Source organism: Crinia signifera, chromosome 4, assembly GCF_055691185.1.
Source record: "Crinia signifera chromosome 4, ASM5569118v1, whole genome shotgun sequence".
Classification (NCBI taxonomy): Eukaryota; Metazoa; Chordata; class Amphibia; order Anura; family Myobatrachidae; genus Crinia; species Crinia signifera.
Genome location: NC_139220.1, coordinates 310,944,795 through 310,969,874, shown reverse-complemented (window position 1 = coordinate 310,969,874; position 25,080 = coordinate 310,944,795). Strand labels below are relative to the sequence as shown.

The window sequence follows — 25,080 nt, the reverse complement described above, 5'->3', positions numbered from 1 at the left end:
GTATTTAGCACAGTCAGGTGTGAGTGATTTTTGTTGGAGGGTACTACCAAAAAATGTTTACAAAGTGGAGTTCTGTCTATTAAATTGCAACTTGTTTGAGGTACACCATATCCATCCACCCCCCCCCCCCCCCCCCCAAAAAAAAAAACAATTGTCATTCCAAATTTCTGTAGGATTGGACTAACATTTAGTGATGATGCTCATGACTTAACTAGTCACTAAATATAGGAATAATTAAAGAGGACTGGAAAAGAGTGAATGGTGTAGCACTGCACAAAAGTGAAAGCAAGGAAGACACAAACAACTACCAACCAGTGAGCCTCACATCAGTGGTAGGGAAATTCATGGAAACACTCTTGAAATAAAAGAGTTGTAGATTATCTCACATATAGCAATTTACAGGATCCCAAACAGCATGCATTTACTCAGGGGAGATCATTTCAAACAAACCTGATTGACATTTTGACTGGGCAAGTAAAGTAATAGATAAAGTGGGGACCATAGATATAGTTTATCTAGAATTTAGTAAGGCTTTTGACTCTGTCCCACATTGCAGACTTCTAATTAAATTTGGGATTAGCTACTAAGGGGGGTATTCAATCACGGGTCATAACTGTGAGTACGTCCCACCAGTTGTGACTCTGGCCCATTTTCGCCACCCACCTGTTTATCAGCAGACGAGATTGAATGTCCCTCCTGCGATATGCGTAAAGGAGGTTTGTCCATGAAAATGGCTGTGATCTAGACAATACACAGCCATTGTCTGCAAAATGGGCCCGACAGCTTTTAAAGTCGGGTCCGTTCTGACAGGATGCCTCTTCAATGCTGTCAGGAAAGACAGCATTGAATAGGTGCCCGCCGCTATTTCCCCCATTGGAAATAACAGCGGGGATTGAATACCCGCCTAAAATGGTTGATTGGATAAGATCTTGGTTGCAGGATAGAAAACAGAAAGACTGTAGAGGGCATTCACAGGAGGGCAATGTTATGATTGCGCATTGTACGGCCTAGGGACCTTATCTAAAAAGTGTCCCCCAGCTGTGGCATGACAACAGACTCTTGAAGCCCGATGCTGGTTCCAAAATACAGGGGACCCCCAGTATATTTGGAACCAGGACCAGTCCAAAAGTCCAGGGCTGGTTTTAGAAATACAAGGTACCCCTACACTTTTTGTTCCCTGTATTGTTGGAACAGGTCTGGCTCAATTATTAAGCTCTGGAGGGGGGGATCCCATTCCCATGCCATTTTTCTTTTTTTAATTTACACTTTATTTTTTTAAGAACCATGCACAAGTCTCAATGATCTGTGCATGGTTCTGTCAAATTTGCCTGTCAGAACTTGGTCTATTTTTTTTTTCTGTGTACCGTGTGTACACAGCTTATCAGGCAGTGAAATTGACATGACAATAACTATAGACATATGACAGCTAACCTGCCAACAATTTTAAATCTACCAACACTATCGCCATCTCTTTGAGCACACTTGTTACATGTTTATTTGTTGTGTACGTCCTTATTTTTAACGCTTTGATATTTCACCTAAGACAGGAACCGAAACCGAAGTATATAATAAAAGGTTGATGGGATTCCCTTCTTTTTTAGTAAATCATAACATTTATGTTTTAAAATACCAAGCAAATCTCTTCGCTCACTGAATGCATGCAGCTAGGCTGTGGACATCATTGCACTGGCAGCTTTAGACTTTATTGACTGACCCTTTTATACCTGTTGGCATTTAAAGATTGGCTGCTAAAATCAGCTGAACAGCTGTCTGGTCTGGATTGGCTGATAACTGGTCACACAGGTCATGTAATCAACATGAAAATGCCCATGTCTGGATTTTGAAGTGAACTCTGGTGTTCAGTCTGTGTATCAGAATGGAAGTTGATACACCTTATGCTGTGTACACACGGGGGCGATGGGGGCTGAAATCGCTGGAAATATGGTCGCTGGCGACCATATTGCCAGTGATTGGGAGTGTGCCCCGGCGATTTAAATCGCCGGGTGCGCGCTCCCGTTTTCAGCCCCTCTCCAATCGCTGGTTGCAAGAGCTTGCTCCTGCGACCAGCTAATTACCTCTGCGGCACCGTCAGCAGAGGTTCCTTTTCATCAGCGACCATCTCTGGTCGCTGATGAAAAGGAGACACTGGGCATTATATTGCTCAGCAATATATTGCTGAGCAATATATCTCCCCCGTGTGTACGGGGCTTTAGATTATTCAAAGAACAAAGCTGTGCTGGGACACCAGTTGGTCAGGGATAACACTGCTGAAATTCAGATTATAGGGACTACCATAGGCGAATCTAGGGGGTGGTCCGGGGGTGCACAGGACCACCCATTGCCAGTTCCCCCTTTGGCATCACTGAAGCTCGAGGTTGATCTCAGTCGAACCCAAATCGCTGGGCCTTCAATCTGATACCAGGCTGGATCCATATGGGTTAATTGGTTTCAGGGATATTGAGGCTAAACAGTTTTTTGTTTTTTTTTATTTCTTACATGTAATTTCATGACTGTTTATGTTCTTTGAGGGCAGATTTCTCTGGAACCAAACAGCCCAGTTTCACGGGACCAAAATCATTCTAAGCTAACTCAAAAGTTCTTCAATATGATACTGGTCTCATGTAAATGGGTCAGTTGGTTCCGAAGATATAGCTGGTTGGTTAAAGGGGGGTAGGGAGAGGGGGGTGGTTGTCTCTCCCCCTCACACCAGAAAATGCAGGGACTAGGCTGGTGTATAAGGGGTCAGCCTGGGAATGTCCCTGCATGATCCTGGGACCCTATTCCCGGGTAAATCCCTGCATTTTCTGTTGTGAAAGGGGTATTATTTCAAACAGCCGTGACCTGCAGTGCTCTGAATACAGCCGGACAGCCCCCTGCTCTCTGCCCAGCTGTCAATTACTGTCACCCCTGCAGCTTCTGCTCCAATCCTTCTCCCCGCTTTCACCTCTGCCCGCCCCCCACACAATCTTTAATCATGTGGTGCCGGAGCCCAGCGTGCTCCCCCGACGTCACGCACAACAACAGCGCGCTCAATATTTCAAATGTCCACTCGGCTAGAGGGGACACCAGGAGGGGAGTGGGAGTGTGCTCTGCGCTGCGCTCTGCTCCTCTCCCCATAGAATCAGCTGCACCATCTCTCCCTGCAGCAGCAGTGAAGGCTCATATAAAGTGGCACTTTTGGGGGCATTGCTTAAGGGACGCTACAAGTGGCGGTATGTGGGGGCATTATGCATAATATGTGGCTTAATGTGTAAGGGGCATTACGGTGTGCAGAATCATGTGTAAGGGGCATTACGGTGTGCAGAATCATGTGTAAGGGGCATTATGTGTGCAGCATCATGTGAAAGGGGCATTATGTGTGCAGCATCATGTGTAAGGGGCATTATGTGTGCAGCATTATGTGTAAGGGACATTATGTGTGCGGCATCATGTGTAATGGGTACTATGGTGTGCGGCATCATGTGTAATGGGTACTATGGTGTGCGCCATCATGTGTAATGGTTACTATGGTGCCATCAAGCAAGAACCCCCTAGGTAAGCAGCACTTGTGGCAAATATTTAATGGGCATTACGGTTTGTTATATAGTATGTAATGGGCATCATTAAGTGTGTGGCACAATGTGTAATGGGCATTATGATGTGTGGCCTTATGTGTAATTGGCATTACGGCGTGTTGCTTTATGTGTAATTGGTATTACGGAGTTTACTAAAATGTGTAATGGGCATTACTGTGTATGGTCTAAAGCATGGGTCCTCAAACTGCGGCCCTTTAGATGTTGTGAAACTACAAATCCCAGCATGTCTTGCCACAGTTTTGCTATAAGGGAGTGTTAAAACTGTGGCAAGGCATGCTGGGATTTGTAGTTTCACAACATCTGGAGGGCCGCAGTTTGAGGACCCATGGTCTAAAGCAGGCATGTCCAACGTTGGCCCTCCAGATGTTGTGAAACTACACATCCCAGCATGCTTTGCCACAGTTTTGCTATTAGAGAATGCTAAAACTATTGCAAAGCATGCTGGGATTTGTAGTTTCAAAACATCTGGAGGGCCAACGTTGGACATGCCTGGTCTAAAGTGTAATACCACACCCCATTTTGTGATGCCATGCCTCCTTCCCATGAGACCACGCCCCCTTCTTGGCGCGCGGCTACGCCGCGCAAAGGTCCCCCTACTATTATGTCTAGATCTGGGACCACCCATTACCATAATTCTAGATTCGCCTATGGGGACTACTCACACAGGAGAACTCTCAGGTGGCTAATCAAACTGGAAGGTGATTCAGCAGTTACAAACACTGATTGCAGCTTGTATGTTGATGGGGAAATTGCACCAAATAGTGAACAATTTAAATCCAGCGGCACCCCACTAAATACATTTCCAGGTGCAAGAATATAGTACCTTCAGCGACATGTGCATACCTCCCAACTTTCTCAATAGTGAAAGAGGGACATTTACACGTGCAAAATCACGTGCCTGGAATTTGGGGGAGTCGCCTACAATCATGTAATTTTGCAAGGCCATGCCCCCGTTTTTCCGCTGAGGGGGCATGGCGCAGAGGCTCTGCGAGTTTCTAACCATGCCCCCAGCCCCTCTAGCTGTGGAAATACAGTTGTGCTCATAAGTTTACATACCATAGAAGAATTTGTGATTTTCTGGCCATTTGTCAGAGACTATGAATGATAACTCACAAACTTTTCTTTCATGGTTAGTGCGCTTCTGATTGGCCGCTGAGCAGCCAATAGAATCATTCTGATGAGAGGCGCGGAAGATGAAACATCTCTGCACCTCTCAGTCCGCTGCGGGGAGATGCCGGAGTCGCCGGCAGCTTGAAGAACCTGGAAGAAGCCCTGGACTACGGCGGATCAAGACTGAAGAACTTCCATGGAGGACCTGGGTGGTGTAGGATTTCCTTCCACAGGTCTCCCCCCGGCTGTAGCATTACCCTGTTGGCTGGTTGAGCCTGGGGCTGGTTCTTAAAATACGGGGGACCCCTAGTCATTTTGTCCCCCGTATTTTGGGAACCAGCCCCGGTTCCCTGATTTTTAATTACCGGCCCCGGCTCTGTCAGCCTGGTGCTGGTTTCGGCTGTGGGGGGGACCCCACGCCGTTTTTACAAAAAAAAATATATTTATTTTTCTTTTTTTTTTACACCTTGCAGCCTGCACGGATCTGACTGATCCGTGCAGACTGCCTATACTAATTCGTATTAGCGGCTGTATATACGGCCAGCTAATACGAATTAATACGCCATCAGAGGGTTACAAAGCAGTCGTATTTGACTGCTTTGTAAATCCCCCTCCGGAACACGACAAAGCATACGAGGTATGCTGTCGTATTAATTCGTATTAAGAATACGAATGCAACTTTTTGCATTTGTATAACTGCGGCGGCGCGTCAACATGCGACAGCCGCTGTGACGGCCTACTATTTTCCATTTCCACCAGTTACTCACTCCGATTAGGAGGATCTTCATTTATACTGTGCAGGCTTCAGTGTAAAAAAATAGAAAGAAAGATAAATAAATAATAATAACTACAAACTGCGGCGGCGCGTCAATAGTCGACGCCCGCCGTGCGGGGTGGCTAGAGCTGTCGCCGGTAAAAAGCAACTACTGTTTTCCATTTGCACCAGCTACTCACTCAGATTAGGAGGATCTGCATTTATACTATCCACTTTTGGAAAAGCCCTAAAGTGAGTTATTTGGAGTTAACCTGCTTATATTCAAAGCTATCATACAGCTGATAATTAACATTATAAGGCTCTCGTCAGGAACTTTAATACTCTTGGCTGACCTTTTTTTGTCAATTGGGCTATTGCATACGAATATTGAGGGAATATGTTGCACATTATTTTTTAAATGTTTCATTTTTAAAGTTTGACTGAAGATATGTGATATCTGATTGTAATTTTAATAAATTAATTTTATAATTATTTAATTTCCAATCGTGCGGCGCTTCCTGTACTATATGCAGGGGTTTCCTCTACATATAGATCTATTATTTTTGTTTCCCTCAAATATGACTCAAAAACATGGCCTACAGGTATTTGAAATTCGTTTTCGTATTTTCCTGTACGAATTATTAGTAAATTTGTCAGTCCCATTAAAAAGAATAGGCTTTAACATCCATATTCTATCGATGGTGTATCCATAAGATGTTGAAGATATTTCTAAAAATCCAAATGACAAAAATACAAATCGAATCTTTGTAAATATGCTGATGTGTAAAAGACTTATGTATTTCACAACAAATGGGTACAGATACAACTATTCGTCACAACACGGGGGGACACCAACCCTAGTGATGCCTCTGAATGTAAGTAAAGCTGCCGGCCCAGTGCTGCATCTGTTACCAGCTCCAAATACACTATTCCTCCAATTACCAGAACAATACAGCAATGTCTGGCATGTAATGGCAGCCTGGTGGCACAGTGGTTGGTGTACATTGCTTCAGCCATGCCTACTTTTATAATCACAGCCCTATCCGTGTGGAGTCTGTATGTTCCCCATGCTTGCATAGGCTTGCGCCGGTTCTCCAGTTATCCCCCACACTTATACAGATGGAGTCGCTGCCATCCTTGGCCAGCGCCCGCCAGATCCTTTTCCCTGGGGAGCGCCAGCGATAGGGACTGGGACGTGCGTGCATGCGTCTCACACGCCCCTACAATGATGTGGCCGGCTACATCTGTACATTACTAATAATAATGATACAATTATATATTCCTGGGGATGTTAGTGATTTATACGCACCTGTGCTGGTTACAGGTATTTCACACAGAGATCCTGTGAAGTCCCCTGGGCACTGACACTTTATCCCATCATAAAAGCCGCCATTTAGACATGGGAGACCTACAGTATGCACAGATACATTAAATATATATGAGTCATTGCTTCATTTGCATAAGTAATTCATTGTATGGTTGGGCTCTAAATGTGCATCAAGTTGATCATTTGCTACTTGGCAAATACACCCCAAACATTACAAACAGCAATAAATCCAACTAATGATTTGCCAAAATCTAGAGATGTTCTGTTTCCCAGACTCTCACTTGGGCCCTTATTCTGATCGGTGCGGATATTCCCGCATTCTTACGGTGCGGTCCGCACGCCACGGTGTTCTGCCGCGTGCGGCCATCGTCCGTAGAAACGCCCACGGGTCCTCCGCATTCGGACGGACTCACTCTTTAAGAACAGGGCGTGTTTACGGACGACATACAAACCATGCGTGTGCGGGAGAAACACTCAGATTCTGCACGGTATTACAGAGTATTACAGAGTATGCTCGGGAATACCGCATCCGAACGGGAGCCAAGCGGTGCTACCGCACGTAAGCGGCGTATTTACGCCAAACAACCCACTATTATGTATCTTCTGCAAGACATCACATGACCCACTTATTCAAATACCTATCCTCATAAAAAACTTCTTATTTAGATTTGGAATCAATTAGATGCCAATATATCCTTACAAGCATGCCTAACACATGCATTGCACACATTAACCCTTACAGCAATTGAAGTGCAATGGTTTCAATTAAAGCACTGACAAGCGTCCTATTAGTGAGTAATGCGTAAAGGAGTCGATTCTATTGGGTTCAGGTGTTAATGCTTGTAGTCATTAGGCGTACGTTCGCCTACCGCATGAACGAGTGGTGTCCGCTAAGCAATAGTACACTTGTGGACACCGCACATTTCTGCCCTTTTTGATCGCGTGCATTCGGAGTGCTATCCGAATGTACGCCCCCCAACATAAGTGTACTCCCCCGTATCCGCCCATGTTTCCGCCCCGTTTTGCCCACTTTGAAACTACGCCCATGTGTCATTCCGCATGACGCCCATAATACGCCCATATTTCCCGACTGATTGCGGGGAACAGTTTGGGACGGGATTTGGCCGAACTGGTACGGAGTCAAGGCGTGGCACATGCGCGTTGCGTTCTCCACGCATGCGCAGACGCCGAAAACACGCGATCCGAAAGTATGCGGTAAAGTCCGCGTCAATCAGAATAAGGGCCAAGGTTTGGATTCTGCAATACGTTTGCCCAGCATCTTCTCACTACCCCTGATACAAGTTTTGCTTCTGTTTGTCCACATATTTTATGATTGGAAGCTACAAGCACTGATTTTGTTAATCACATAGACCCTAAATAACTGTAATTGGTCCTTTGCAACCAACCCATGGCAAACACTTTGGAAACCCCTGACTTAACCTGAGAGCTCTTTTGTTATTCAGTCACACTGGGCCAGATGCACTAAGCTTCAAAAGTGATAAAATGGAGAGTGATAAACAACTAACCAATCAGCTCCTGCTTGACATTTTTTTAAACACAGTCTGTGACATGCCAGGTAGGAGCTGATTGGCTGGTTGTTTATCACTCTCCATTTTATCACTTTTGAAGCTTAGTGCATCTGGCCCACTGTCCTTTATTAGATGCTGACATATCTGGGACTCAATCCCATCGCCTATGGCATTGCAGTCAGACATACTATTCATCAAATTCGAAGTATTTGATGCTCATCTTGAACTTTGTGAAAAAATGAACAGCATTGCAGCAGAGCAGATCTATGTAATGGGTAGCTGCAAGAGCTAAGATGTGGCAGCACAGATGGTGTAATGGTTAACATTACCACCTCACAGTACTGAGGTCATGGGTTCACTTCCCACCATGGCCATAACTGTGCAGAGTTTGTATATTCTCCCCGTGCTTGCATGGGTTTTCTCTGGGTACTCCGGTTTCCTCCCACATTCTAAAAATATACTGGTAAGTTAATTGATTGCCAACAAAATTAACCCTAGAATGAATGTGAGTGTGTACATGTGTAGGGAATATACATTGTAAGCTCCACTGGGGCAGAGACTCATGTGAATGTTCAAATATTCTCTGAAGAATGCTACAAAAATATGTGTGCAGTATATAAATAACAGTGGGGAATAGAAGGGTACTACAAGTAGCATAGGCACTTTAAATATTAATCAGTGTGGCCAACTCCTTCCCTTCTACTTCCCCTCCTAGGCAGTGTTTAGCAATTGTGCTTGGAGGGAGCTGGAAGAAATCATACTTCCGAAGAGGAGGTTAAATAGCACACATCTTAACACACATAATATGTTATAGAAGCACTGAACCACAGTGAGAAAGAACACTACATTAAAAACCACACAAAAGAGAATCAACCCTGGCAGGAAGCATCAACAAATGGAAGGATTCCAATGATAGGTAAGGAAGAACAGCACCGTGGTGGGCATCCAGTGTCACCTGTCAAACCGGAGAAAAGTATTTAACGTAAGCACAAAATCTCAATTTCTCCATCTTCCACTAGGTAACACTGGCATTCTACAGTGGGGATGTCACAAAGCTCCCATCATGGACAGGACAACGCTGAGACTTCCATGATACAGTGACCAAACTGTGATGTCTGGGCCGCAAAAGCATCAACTTGGTAGAGCTTAACAAAAGTCTTCCAACCTGACCAAGTGGCAGCATGACAAAGCTTCTGAATGGAAACCCCATGGGCAGCTGCCCACGTAGGTCCCAAAGAATGCGTGGTATGCGCTGTAATGGAAGAAGGTGGAATCAAGGAAGCCATTACATAAGCCTGGTAAATGGAAAGGCGAATCCACCTAGCCAAAATCTGCATGGTCACCGGCCAACCAGGCTTCACTGAATCATACAGGACAACAAGGCATCCAACTTGCAGAAAGAAGCCATTCTGTCAATATACTGTACAGTACAGTAGATATGGAGCGCACAAACGTCATCCACATACTTGGAGTCAGGATCTTCCTCTCGTAAAACCAGAATCACAATCATCTGATTGATATGGAAGGCTGACACAACATTTGGAAGAAAAGACACACTGGTGCACTTAAGTCAGAGACACGCCTGACAGAAGCTAAAGCGAGTAGCAAGACAGTCTTCCATGCAAGACATTTTATCTGCACCAAATCCAACTGTTCAAACCAGGATTTGAGGAAGGAAAGAACCAGATCTAAATCCCACGGAGACGTGGGAGAATAGAAAAAGATTGACCCCTCAACACTCGCTTTAAAAAAAAATCTGGATTTGAGGCAATACGGGCAGCTTCCTTTGAAAGAATATTGAAAGAGCAGAGGCCTGCACCTTCAGGAAACCAAGGCGGAGGCAAAAAGACAGACTGCCTTGTAAGAAAAGTAGAAGATGCACCATCTTGAAGGCAGTGGTAGAGACCTTATGGCTCTCACACCAGGAAACAAGCCATCCATATACGGTAGTAATGGGCCGACGTCACCTGTTTCTACACACTCATAATGGTCGGGATGACCGCAGAGGGAATCCCTGCCTTCCTAAGGATGGAAAAATCTGAGGCTAAAGACACCATTCTCTTTTATGTATGTCTTGCCGACTGAGGTAGTTGGACTCCCAATTGTCTACTCTAAGTATTAAGACAGCTGATATGCCCTCAGCATGATCCTGAGCCTAGAGAAGAATCCAACTGACCTCCTTCATGGCTGGGCGAGTGCGTGTGCCACCCTTTTTGTTTATGTATGCCACAGCTGTGGAATAGTCAGATTGTACTTTGATTGCCTTGCCCTGAAGGAGATCTTGTGTGCTGGATTGCATGTTCAATACAGCCCAAATCTCAACGATGCCAACAGAGAGATGAGCTTCCTCTCATGTCCAACGACCCTGAAATTGGCAATTCATCGAGACTGCTCCCCAACTGCAGAGACTAGCATCCTTGGTGATGAGAGTCCAATTCCATATCCCAAATCATTTTGCTTCCAGGTGATTAGCAGACTTGAGCCACCAGATTACAGATATTGCTCAAGGGATGGTAGGAACTCGACCATTGTCGGAGGAGACAAAGCTGGAACAGGCAGGGAATGAAACCAGCCATACTGAACTGTTTTTAAGGTGGCCCTAAAACCCCCTTAACAATAGAAGAAACAAACAAAGAATGGGGTGTTCCCTCCACCGGCGCCATGAAAGGATCAGAGTATGTCCCTAGATTGACAGGAACGATCCTCTTCTCCGAGTTTCTAATGGATATATACAGGTAAGCATAACCATATGTTCCTCCTGTCCATAAAGCATTTCCTCTTCTCCAAAAATACGACTGTCTATTGGATAGTGAAACGATGAATCCTATGATCTCCCCAGTGTCCAACTTACTCCCGATCAGACTCTCAGGCAGGTAATAAATAGGAAGAAGAAAGGGGCATATGGTGCAATGCCACCTTTATTCACATAAAATACACATCAAATTAATCCAAAATCCCATGTACATACAAATGGCTTATTACCGATAAGGATGGAGAACCTGAAAAAAAATCAGTTCTCATAAGCGCATGGAAAACAAGAGGATGATGGTCCGGAATCAGTCGTCCAATGTCGGCTAAACCGGTAAGAAGTCCAGATCCACGTCAGGGTTAAAAGTTAGCACCAAGTCCTCCAAACGAGTTTTTGATCACCACTATAATCTTTCTCAAGGAGAAAGATCACAGTTCTCCAAACGCATTTTCGATCACAGTAGTGATCAAAAACTCGTTTGGAGGACTTGGTGCTAACTTTTAACCCTGACGTGGATCTGGACTTCTTACCGGTTTAGCCGACATTGGATGATGGATTCCGGACCATCATCCTCTGTTTTCCATGCCCTTATGAGAACTCATTTGGTTCAGGATCTCCATCCTTATCGGAAATAAGCCATTTTTATGTACATGGGATTTTGGATTTATTTGATGTGTATTTTATGTGAATAAAGGTGGTATTGCACCATATGCCCCTTTCTTATTCCTGAGAGTCAGATCGGGAGTAAGTTGGACACTGGGGAGATCATAGGATTCATCATTTCACTATCCAATAGACAGTCGTATTTTTGGAGAAGAGGAAACGCTGTATGGACAGGAGGAACGTATGGTTATGCTTACCTGTATATATCCATTAGAAACTCGGAGAAGAGGATCGTTCCTGTCTATCTTGGGACGTACTCTGATCCTTTCAGGGCGCCGGTGGAGGAAACACCCCATTCTTTGTTTGTTTCTTCCTAGAAGGTATGTAGAGAGATGGAAAGAGACCCATTTGTGCTGTGGTACCATATGGACTAACAGTTGGAGAGACTGAATCTTGTCCAGAGGCAAGAAGACTCTCCGGAGAGACGTATCCATGATCATTCCCAGAAACTAAAACCTCTGAGAGGGTAACAGCTTCGATTGTTGGAAATTAAGTATCCACCCATGATGAGTGTACTTTGAGTCAACTGTATGTTGTGCAATCTCTGGTGTTGCTGCTTTCAACAGTAGATTGTCCAAGTAAGGAACTACTGCCACTCCTTGGGAGAGAAGCAACTACATTATCACTGCCATGACTTTGGTAAAGATCCATGGCACAGAGGATAGGCCAAAGGGGAAGGCCTGCAACTGGAGGTGCCAAGCTTGTAGGGCAAATCTTATGCCTTATGAGGCAGAAATGCCTTATGAGGAGGCCAGATGGCAATTTGCAGGTAGGTGTCCCTGATGTCCAAGGACACCAGAAACTCCCCATACTTCAGCCCTGCTATCACGGATTGCAGGGATTCCATTCAAAACTTGACCACTCTCAAAAAGGGATTGAGATGTTTCAAGTTGAGGATATGTTTTGCAGAACCATAGAGTTCCTGTTGGTCTTGAGGAACAGGGATCACCACCCTGCATTCATAAGCTTGAGGATAGCCCTCTCCAAGAGAAAGCACTTATCCTGAGAAGCTGGCAAATCCAGTTGTAAAAAGGGAGGGGTGGGGAAACTCGAAAGTCTATTTTGTAACCGAAAGTCATTAAATCGCTGACCAAAGCATCTCGAAAAGAGTTGAACCATGCCTCCCTAAAAAGCTGTAGACGTTCCCCCACCTTGGTGTTCCCCAGGTGGGACTAAAGCACGTCATGCAGAGGGTTTGGAAGAGGATTTGGCCTTAAGATGGGAGGCGGAGGAAGCACCTCTGCCACATCCTGTTACCTCTTGAGGAGGGGACACCACCTCGGGCAGCCATGAAATCTGCTGAGCGGACAAAAGACCAAAAAAGTGGGCCACTGAAAAGACATATGAGGAGGAGGATCCGCTGAGGGGAGAAATGGATACTTACCCCCATGGCTTAAGATATCCATTTGTCCAATTCTGGACAGAAGAGGACTGTCCCATTGAATGCCAAGTCTTCCACAGCCCGTTTGAACTCAGCATCGGCCTGCCATTTATGCCGCCAAAGAGCTCTGTGTGCAGAGACAGAGAGAGCTGAAATACAAGCTGCCACAATGCAGACATCAATGGAGGCCTCAGTAAGGTAAGCAGCTGCCTCCTGAATGTGGTCCGCTAGAACCACAAGGTCACCTGTGGCCAAATTGTTTTTCTAATCCTGAGCAATCTGACCAGCCCAGATCTCCATTGCTTTTGTAACCCAGCAACCTACTTGCGCAGGATGCTGTAAAACATCCGCAGCAGTATCAATGGTCTTTTGGATGGACTCTTATTTCTGAAGGAGCCGATGCCAAAACACTAGAACTATTTTTTTGGACGATTGACCGATTTGCAATATTTTTACCGATAATCGGCTGAAAATTGGCCGATATCGGTCGGATGCGCGCTCCCACGGATCTTTTGCAAAATCTTCTGATCTTACATGCTGCATGAAAGAAAAAGGGAAGGGAAGAGGGGAGAGGCCGAGGGCACTGGGCTATAATGACGGAGGGTAAGAAGGCGTACTCCAATCAATATGATGAAGTATAATTGTATGTGATATAGTTGTGGAGGTGCTCCCTGGGAGTGGGGTAATCGTAATAAAAAGGTTTGATATCCAAGAGAGGATATCGAAAAAAGACTCCCGGGTGGGGCACAGCCTTCTAGTGAAAATAGATTACTGTTAATACAAACTTTATTAGTTAAAACATGGCCCTAATAATGGGTCAAGAGAAAACAAAAGACAAAGGACAAACAGATAACACTAATGGACAATGTACATGAGAAAATAGTGAAATATTTTTTCAAAATATATCTGTCTGGGGAAGGTTCCAATCAATCACGGTATATACCTATACATATATGGAATCCTAATAGACAGTAAAAAGCCTCAAATACCAATATATATTGGAAATGAAATCAAAATTAGCTAGGTTCAGTGGGTAATCGTATTTCCTGTAAGTGACAAATCGGATAGGTCTGAGTGACTGGACAATGACAGTATAATGTTGATATAGAGACACCTGAGTATAGGTATGCTAAGGGAGTCGCTGCTGCCTGTGCATGTGACGTTGATCAGTGAATGCGCAGTTGAGCGGACTCCGAGAGCGTCCCAGGTGTCAGAATATAGATAAGGGAGTTTCTACTGTTTCCAGGGGTGACCTGTCTGGCTCTGTTATACAAAGTACAGCGCAGAGTCGGATCCAGGGTCCCCCAGAAATGAGAGAACCCTGAATAAGAATAGAGTGTAAGGCACTCCTTCTCCCTGTCCCTGGTGTTTGCTGCTATCCTCTGTGTACAGAATTATCTGTAGTGAACAGAAGTTGAGCGATACCACCCGGGTGGTGAAGTGTGGAAGGAAGTCGAATATGCACGTAGATGGGTGGTAACACGGTTGCTTGTGCAAGATACAATGAAATCAGAGACAGTTTACTGTCTATTAGGATTCCATATATGTATAGGTATATACCGTGATTGATTGGAACCTTCCCCAGACAGATATATTTTGAAAAAATATTTCACTATTTTCTCATGTACATTGTCCATTAGTGTTATCTGTTTGTCCTTTGTCTTTTGTTTTCTCTTGACCCATTATTAGGGCCATGTTTTAACTAATAAAGTTTGTATTAACAGTAATCTATTTTCACTAGAAGGCTGTGCCCCACCCGGGAGTCTTTTTTCGATATCCTCTCTTGGATATCAAACCTTTTTATTTTTTATGCTGCATGAAAGATCAGAAGATTTAACAAAAGATCCATAGGAACGCACATGGGATCTTAAGAGAAATCTTTTGTAAAGATGTGCGCTTGCCTGAAATCTTTTGTCCAGGATGGACAAAAGATTTCAAGGCTAATTTATGCGCACATCTTATGATCGCAGATCTTTCTAGTGGATGGGCACAAGGCTCCTGGGACAGGAAGTACAAGCTTCTTTGACAGTCTGGAAACCGAAGGGTCAACAGACAGAGGGGCAGGGCCGGCGACAGGGGGGGTCAAGGGGGACAAGTGTGACGGGCCCCAGTGATCTGAAGGGCCCCATCTGTGTGTGGCTGAGTCTGACTGACTCACTGTGTGCCACTGCTGTCTACTGTATGTGCACCCTGCCGTTCAGCGCTCAGAGCCGTCTACTCTGTGTGTGCCTCAGTCTCTGGCCCCTGTACTTTTACTGCGCCTGCGCATGTCGTCTGTTCTGCACTCTGCAAATGACCAGCCCTGCCTGCTCGTAGTGCTCGGCATACTATTGTGAAAGTGACAGGCCAACAGCATCTGGGAGCCAGCAGGAAGTAGGAGCTAGGTCAGCAGGACTTAGAACGAGAGAAGTCTGCACCTGAAAGCAGGCTCTGGAGCAGCGAAAGATTAAATGAGGCTCATGCAGAAGAGCGTTGTGTGGATTTGGGATTGGGATGGGGGGGGGCAGATATATTACTGTACAGGGCCCCAAGATTTCTGTTGCCGGCCCTGCAAAGGGGTCTCAAATAAAGTCCTGTTACCTGCAGGGAAGGGATATGATCACAGATCTTTCTAATGTGTGGGCACCTTAAGGCTGGCATATCATCGTCAGGCCCATCAGACTATCCAAGCTGAGGAAACAACTGGGGCAAGGGCATGTGTAGACTTTGTACAGCTGAAGCTAAATCAGTCTGCTGGGGCCTAGAAGTCTCTCTATCCCTCAGAGAGGCAGATAATTCAAAGGACAATTGGGACATCACATCTGAGAGCTGTGAGAGCCGATGTGCATCACACGCAGCAGTGTACGGTCCTGTCTGCAACGGTGGTCACAGTAGTTGGGGACTCTAACGCGCACCACAAACAGTGGCAACAGATGTTCCCCGGCAGCACCCGCATCTCAGGCAGAAGCTACCTACCTGTCCTCTTGCTGCTAGATGTTCTCTAACAAGTAAAAAATTCAACGGCCCAGCAGAGAACTCATAGCATGACCGGCTCCCGCAGGGCACAGTCTAAGACTGCCCAGGAAGGGAAGTAGAAGTGGAGGAGTTGGCCACACTGATTAATATTTAAAGACAATGCATAAGCAAAGTTCAAACTAATATATCATGCGCTTTTAGCAACCTGGGGTACCACTTCTAAAAATGAAGAACCACTTCAAATAGACATACAATACCACAAGAACATTAGAAGGTTCCATGTGTGCTTGATGTATTTTACACTCTTTGTTTTTCTGGATGATGGCACCCAAAAAAGAAGAAAAAAATCAGTCACCAATGGCTTCACTTTCCTCCTTCCTCGAGGTTCAATCACTCAAAAGGAAAATACAGGGTTGAAAACACCATAGTGCAGTAAAATTTTAAAATAAAAAATTTAAGACAGATAACAGCAGGTTTACATCATAGGACTCTCACCATATAGTTTTGTCCACAAAGAATGTAGACAAAAAGAGCAGTTTGTCAAATCAAACAGGGTTCCCTGGAATGCTTGTATGGGTCGAGACCACTGTTGTCCACAACCGACCGGTTTCGATATTGTGTAATATCTTTATCAAGGCATAAGGATACATTCAGACATTTATACCCCTGTTCACTAAGAAGGTGGGCAAACCAATTTTCAGACACAGATTCCTAGTCAACTAATCCTATATTAAAAAGTCCTTAAACAGTGTTAAGTCCTTTCTCCGTTTTCTTGTTGATCCTCTCCCACAGCTGAAGTTAATTTGTGTTAGCCACACGTCTTTTGTGGACCGCGGCTTCCGGTTTCTGGCGGAAACGGAATTGACGCTTGCGTGTCACGGGCGGAACTTCCGGTTGTATTCCACCATGCTTTCACTGGAATGTTCTTCCTGGAGTAGCGGTGGCGATTTTATTGGAGGTTAATATTAGCTTGGACTCAATCTTTAGTTTGCGGTAATTTTTTTGGATGAGTTCTTCAAAATAAATTAAAAACATATCAATTATAAAAATCAGTATAAAAGTAATCAAATCTGATAAAAATAAAACATTTATAAAAAACACTTTGTTTCAAAGTCTTTATTTAGTCCATTAGTGGTCAGAGTTTGATCATTAAAAATCATGGCCAGTTTTGTCGCTAAATCTCCACCCCTTATATGTGGAACTACTTTTTGCAAAATATAAAACATGTTAATACCATTAGTACTACACTGGTGACAGGTTTTAAAATGTGATGAGAGAGCATGTGTATCCAAACCCTTATGGATGTGCCTTACATGCTCTCCTGGTCTAATCTTAAAAGGCCGACTTGTTCTGCCAATATAAAACTTGTCACAAGTGCATTCTATTGTATATATAACACTTGAGGAGTGACAGGTGACAAAATCTCTTATTTTAAACATTTTTCCATTAAGAGTTAGGTCTGCAGTCTTCATCCCAAAATTATTTGGACCATCCTTACAACCTAAACACTGACCACATTGGTAAAAACCTTCTGAGGTAGTAATAGATTTTTGGGGAGGAGATGGTACACATGCTCTGTACTAATTTATTTTTATATTTCGGAGCCCTTCTAAAAATCAAGTTTGGTATATCTGGAATCTCATCTCCTATTACTGGATCTTTCTGAGCAAATTCCAGTGTTTTTGAAGTACTTTTTTAAGTGATGAAATCAATGATTTAAAAGAAATTACAATACCATTTAAGGATCTCCCTGATTGTAAAGAGAGAGAGGAAACTATCTGCCAAAAAATTGAGAGAGCAGAAACTATTTTGATTAATCATTCATTTAAAAAAAACTCCTCCAAAGGGACACGACAGACTCTGAGGTGATAGAAATTCAAACCCCACAAACATTTTTTAAAGAGAAGATAGTGACCCATACAATAAAAGAAAAGATCATGACAAACCTTTAAAAAAAGAAGCAAAAAACAAAACAGATTTACTCCCCACTACAAAACCAAATTCAAAAAGCAAATACAACACAAAGAAAATATATCGAATTTGAGAGAAACAAAAAGGGAGATATAACTATAAACCTGAAGAGGATACCGGTAAATGGCTAAATAGATATTCCCTATTAGATAACTGTCCATCAAGGACAGATGATTCATACACTCCAAGAGATGATTCATATAATTTTTGGGAGCGAAGGAGGAACCAACTAGACTTGAGATAAAACATAGTAAACAAGGAAATAGGGGAGGAAAAAGGGAAAATGTCTATACAAAAGAAAAGAGAAAAAAGAATAGACTCCTTAAAAACTCAAAAACAAAAATAATGAAGTAAAAGGACCAGAAATGGTCAAAATTTAAATTTAAGTGACCACCTTTTACTAGAAGAAGAAGGTTTTCAAAGAACCTTTCATAAAAAGGTTTAAAGTTTTGTCCATCCATTCCAGTTAATCATTTTAACCTCTTTATTGTTCTGCAGAAGTTTTTGTGAACATTAACTCTTAAAAAGTTTTTTCAAATAAAAACACAAGAAAATGTGGAGAATACAGAAATTACATATCCCTTTAGTCCAAAATCAAAATTTTTCACAGCATACCTGAAAGAGTCCTTCAGTACAGTAGTCATGAATGACATTAGAAAACTAAATACAAAAAATATCACACAAAATCTTACTATAAAAGAAAAAAGGAGGTTTGAAAAGTCTAATGGATAATAAAAACCTAGTCATCAAGCCATCAGATTGGGGGGGGGGGGTGTATTGCGCTGTTAAACAAAAAGTACTACGAGGAAGAAATACTAAAACAACTATTTGATAAAGATACTTACACAAAAATAAGGAGCAACCCTACACAGAAAATAACTACGTCATTAAAAAATCTGCTAGATAAATATGAAAAAAAGAAAATGAACAGAAATGGAGTCGGAATTTTTGTATATTGAGGAGTCCGTTATACCAACAATTTATGTACTCCCCAAAACACACAAAAATCCCCTCCATCCTCCCGGAAGACCGATTATTTTGGGAGTGGATTCCATCACATCGAATTTATCAATGTATATAGACTCTCAATGCATCTATTAAATTTCTTAGAGAAGACTGAGTGGCAAGAAAATTGTTATTTAGTTACAGCTGATGTCTCTACACTCTATACAATAATCAAACACAACCAGGCAATAGAGGCAGAAAAAAAGCACTTCAGAAAACTGATATAGAACTAAATCTACAAGATTTTTATAATGGAAGGTATTGAATTCATCCTCTTCAGTAATTATTTTAAAGAGGATTTTTTTATACAGAGGAGAGGTACCACCATGGGCATCGGGTTTTCTCCAAGTTATGCCAACATCTTTATGTGTGAGTGGGAGACTGATTACATCTGGACCCTCCACCAATATGGTGCAAATTTGGTGACATAGCAGCGGTACTGTACATTGACGACATCCTCTTCTTGTGGAAGGGGGATAGAGAGACCCTTGAACTGTTTTGTGCCTACCTTAATGATAGCAATAGAGGCATCAAACTATCTTTTGACATCAAATATAAAGTACATTTTTTGGATTTAATAATTTATATTGAAAAAGGTGAAATAAAAATCCAAAATTATGTTAAACCTACAGATTCTAGATCATACATCAATAGGGAGAGTTGTCACCAACAAAGATGGTTAAATACAATCCCTATGAGCCAATTCCAAAGACTCCAAAGGAACTGTACCAATGATTCTGTCTTCCAAGAACAGGCAGATGAAACGAAGAACAGTTTCCTAAAAACTGGTTATGATGCAAAGGTATTAGATTAGACTGTCATTAAAGTAAGGGGCTTTAAGAAGAAAGACCTTCTAGTCCTGAAGGATAGAAAAATAGAGAAACATGACCATTTAAAATGGTCATTCATTACCAACTATACATCCCAACTTTGTGAGGTAAAAAAAAAGTACTTAAGAAATGCTGGAATTGCTTAAAAAAAAAAAAAGATCCAGTAATAGGAGATGAGATTCCAGATGTACCAAATTTGATTTTTAGAAGGGCTCCGAAATATAAAAATAAATTAGTACAGAGCATGTGTACCATCTCCTCCCCAAAAATCTATTACTACCTCAGAAGGTTTTTACCAATGTGGTCAGTGTTTAGGTTGTAAGGATGGTCCAAATAATTTTGGGATGAAGACTGCAGACCTAACTCTTAATGGAAAAATGTTTAAAATAAGAGATTTTGTCACCTGTCACTCCTCAAGTGTTATATATACAATAGAATGCACTTGTGACAAGTTTTATATTGGCAGAACAAGTCGGCCTTTTAAGATTAGACCAGGAGAGCATGTAAGGCACATCCATAAGGGTTTGGATACACATGCTCTCTCATCACATTTTAAAACCTGTCACCAGTGTAGTACTAATGGTATTAAATGTTTTTATATTTTGCAAATAGTAGATCCACATTTAAGGGGTGGAGATTTAGCAACAAAACTGGCCAAGTGTGAGATGGCTATGATTTTTTATCAACAAACTCCTAGAGATGACTATTTTTATTAACAAATAGACCTTGAAACAAAGTGGTTTTTATAAATGTTATATTTTTATCAGATTTGATTACTTTTATCCTGATTTATAAAATTGATATCTTTTTAATTTATTTTGAAGAAATCGTCTAGACAAAACTACCGCAAACTCAAGATTGAGTCCAAGCTTATATTAGCCTCCAACAAAATGGCCACCGCTACTCCAGGCAAAAGCACGGTGGAACACAATCGGAAATTCCGCCCGTGATATGCAAGCATCACTTCCGTTTCCCATGGAAACCGGAAGCAGCAGTCCACAAAAGACACGCGGCTAACACAAATGAACTTCACCTGTGGGAGAGGATCAACAAGAAAATTGGGAATGGACTTAATACTTTTTAAGGACTTTTTAATATAGGATAAGTTGACTAGGAAGTCTATGTCTGGAAATAGGTTTGACCAACCTTCTAATACCCACTTCACACCAGAAGCAAATTACCAGGTTAAAGCTTTTCAACCCTGGAATTTGCTGAAAAAACAGGGTTCTTCTTTGGTGTGAAAGGGTCAACACACGTCTTAAATCCGGGCACTCCGATCCTGCTCTTGACCAGGGTCAGACCCGTGTTGACCCTTTCAGACCAAAAAAAAACACAGATTTTAGAGCAAATTCCTGGGTTGAAAAGATTTAACCTGGTAGTGTGCTTCTGGTGTGAATTGGGGTAAGGCTGTACCCGACAAAATGACCAGGCACTCAAAAATTTTGGGTAATTGCCGGGTTGCTGGTGTGAAAGGGGTATTAGTGAACAGGGGTATAAATACCTGGACTGACTAAATGTATCCTTATGGCTTAATAAAGATATTGCACAATATCGAAACCAGTCGGCTTTGGACAACAGTGGAGGATTCTTAGGACTCAACCCATACAACCATTCCAGGACACCTGTTTGATTTTTTACAAACTGCTACATTCTTTGTGGACAAAACTATATGGTGAAGGTCCTCTAATATAAACCTGCTGTTATCTGTCTTATATTTTTTATATTAAAATTTTACTGCACTATGATGTTTCCAACCCTGTATTTTCCTTTTGAGTGACTGAACCTTGAGGAAGGAGGAAAGTGAAGCCATTGGTGACTGACTGATTGCCCCCCCCCCCCAATAAGTGCATGTGTCTACCTTACATGTAGACATGTAATTTTGGTACAAGTTTCATTATTATACCTTATTCCTAATACTACGGAGTACTAGAGTACTATACTATTGTATTTTTTTCTTCTTTTTTGGGTGCCATCATCTGGAAAGACAAAGAGTGTAAAATACATCAAGCGCCCAGGGAACCCCCTAATGTTCGTGTGGTATAATATTTATAGAGCCCATGCTCCTTGTAGTCGCCTTCTATTCCCCACTGTAGAACACCAGTGTCACCTAGTGGATGGAGGAGAAAGTAGAAAGAGTATTAGGAGCCATAACAGATCACGCTCTTCAGCGGGTAATGACCATTGCTAGGCAACTGGGAAGTTACATCATTTTGCCACTAAGGATTCTGGTTCAGGGTGTGCTTTGGGAGTGTCACAGGTGTGTTGCTAAAGTAGTTTTGGGGACAGATTTATAGATGGATGGTAATCCATGGACTCTGAGTCCTAGTATGCAGCAGCTGTGTGATAATGTGCAAATGCAACAAGAGGCGCCTTGTGTAACTATACACCGCTTATCTGCTGCTTGGTCCAAAGAGGCAACATTGGATTATTTCTGAGGACATTACCTGTGCTAGATGCCGTGGTTCCAGTGGTAGGCTTATGTGTCATGCCAGTTCCAGTGGTTCCAGTGGTAGGCTTATGTGTCATGTCAGATACAGTGGTTCCAGTGGTAAGTTTAGTAGCGGTGACAGATACAGTGGTTCCAGTGGTAGACTCCGGAGTCACTGTAGTTTCAGGCATAGTTGTAGTGCTGGATGCTGCGGCTGATGAAGGTGACTTGCTTGTAGATTTTGTAGTAGTTGGGGCTGTTGAAGAAAATTAGGTTTGAATCAATTTACACTATACAATATTGTTGCACTTTGTAAATTCATACATATATTGATTTACAGATGGAGCCAGCCTCCCTCTTGCTGGCGAATTGCCAGATTGTCTCCGCTGGTGATCCGCCAGCGGCGAGGCGCTCCATCTGACTGAGACGCGCGTGCGTCTCACACGCACGCGCGTCTCACACGTACGCGCGTCTCAGTTTCCAGGCGGCGGGAACCCTGTCCGTCTCCGCTTCAGGGAGACGGACAGGGTTAGGGGAGGCGTTGGGGGAGAGCGGGGAGTCGGTGGGGACCTCGGGTGACCCACGGCAAGCCGGCGGGGACCCGGTCGGAAGCGCCGTCGGAAGGGGACGCGCACGGATTTCGTGCGCGCGCGTCCACTTTCGCAGATCAGATGGCAGCTGGCGGGGGATGGCGGCTGGCGATTCTTCCGCCATCACCTGCAAAGACCACAGCCGCTCCATCTGTACATGTTTGTATGTTATTATTCTGGCTTTTTTTCCCCTTCTACTAATTTAAGTATTTCTGTAAGCTATAGTGAGCAATATGGTTATTTGTGTGCAAAGAGAAAAGAGACAATATCCCACATACAGTAGCACCTGCAATGGTGGAACATTTCCAGGCTGTGCTAATTGTGATTTGGTTACTGCTGTTGTATACACCTGAGCACACAAATGCACCAAGCACCCAAATAACTGAGCATGCCCAAACACCCCTGAGCGTCCAGAATACCTGAGCATGCATAAACACCCTAACGCACCCGAATGCATGTGCGCATGAATGCACCCGAACACCAGACTGCACGAATACCGGAGCAAATGAATGCACACAAATGCGCAAATACACCTGACAGCACAAGCGTCCGAAAACATCTGATCATCTTAACGCACTCGTACACCTGAGCGGCGCACCAATGCGTATGAATGCCCGAAAGCACACAAACGCCTGGGTACAGGAAAACGCGAAAAAAGAGGAGGAAATAACATATATGCACAGGAATGTAAGTATGGCTCCCGGCCCAGTGCTGCATCTGCTCCCAGCTCCAAATACACTATTCCTCCAATTAAAAAAATAAAATAAAGCAATGATTGGCATGTAATGGCTACTTTTATGATCACTGTAATATCTGTGTGGAGTTTGTGTGTTCCCTGTGCTTTCATAGGCTTGCTCCAGTTCTTCAGTTATCTCCCACACTTATACATAACTAATAATAATAATAATAATAATAATACAATTATATATTCCAGGGGATGTTAGTGATTTATACGCACCTGTCCTGTTGGTAGGTATTTCACACCGATCTCCTGTGAAGTCCTCTGGGCAGTTACACTTTATACCATCATAAGTGCCGCCATTTAGACAGTAAGCTATACACAGATACATTAAAGATCTTGATCAGCAACTAATAAATATGAGTCATTTTTTCATCTGCATAAGTCATTAAATGTATGATTGGGCTATAAATGTGCATCAAGTTGATCATTTGCGAAATACGCCCCAAAAATTACAAACAGCCATAACTAATGATTTCCAAAACCTAGAGCTGTTCTGCTTCCCAGACTCTCACAAGGTTTAGATTCTGCAATGCATATGTCTGTCATCTTCTCACTACCCCGGTCTCCTTACCCTTTGACAAAACTTATATAAAATTCATGAACAACCCAAGCTTTTCCAAACTTTTTTTTTAATCAATGCACCCTAGAATATCAGAATTTTAATTATGGCAACTTTAGGAAAAAAACATTTTAATGAGAAATTTTGAAAAAAAAATATCTACAGATGGAGCCCCTCTCAGTCAGCCCACTAGCTCGCCATGGCGCTGTTTCTGGCAGAGCTGGTGGATGGCAGGGAAGCGCAAGCATCTAACTCATGCATCCCACTCAGCTGGGGGTCAGGGAGCTGGGATAGGGTGCTTCCCTGTCCGTCTCTGCTTCAGGGAGACAGGCAGGGAGCAGGCCGAGGAGGAGACAGGGCTGCAGGGCTTCCGCGAGAATGTAGCGCACTTGCATCTTGTGCGCATGTGCCTCCTTCCTGGTGCATGCCAGCAGATGGGGTCACTCTAAATAGGGCGGCTCCATCTGTACTAAATTTAATAAATTGTGTTTATATTTCATACTTCAAGTCAGTTATGTGATATGATTTTGTTAATAACATAGACCATAAATAATTTGAAATGGTCCTTCACCACTAAACCATGGTACACTGTTTGGGAAACCATGTATTATCCCGAGAGCTCTTTTGTCGGTCACACTGTCTTTTATTAGATTCTGACATACCTGGGACTCAAGTCCATCGCCTATGGCATTGCAGTCAGACATGCTATTCATCAACTATTTGTGTTTGCACAGAAAGCTAGAAAATTTGAACTAATAAACGCTGGTACTTGTGTAGTTTCACGGCGCCACCGCGCGCACAGTGAAACTTTGAAATTTGTCAGTCTGCCAGATTACTGTGCGCGTGCCGCTCTAGCTGTTCTCAGCGCAGCGCGTGGCTGCTTTCCTTATGTAAGCTACGTTATCAGCATAG

At 43.1% G+C, this 25,080-nt stretch overlaps 1 protein-coding gene across 18 annotated transcripts in view; it reads right to left on the bottom strand.

Moving 5' to 3' along the window:
* The window catches only part of LOC146075814 (uncharacterized), a 122,893-nt gene that overhangs the window by 75,913 nt on the left and 21,900 nt on the right, over nucleotides 1–25,080 (bottom strand). For all 18 annotated transcript variants that reach the window (XM_083185432.1, XM_083185436.1, XM_083185441.1 and 15 more), the window contains exons 6-8: nucleotides 23,826–23,921; nucleotides 22,294–22,533; nucleotides 6,749–6,847 (exon numbers count right to left, since the gene is read on the bottom strand). In XM_083185432.1, coding sequence (XP_083041558.1) covers nucleotides 6,749–6,847; nucleotides 22,294–22,533; nucleotides 23,826–23,921 — 435 coding nt within the window. The remainder of the gene's footprint in view (nucleotides 1–6,748; nucleotides 6,848–22,293; nucleotides 22,534–23,825; nucleotides 23,922–25,080) is intronic.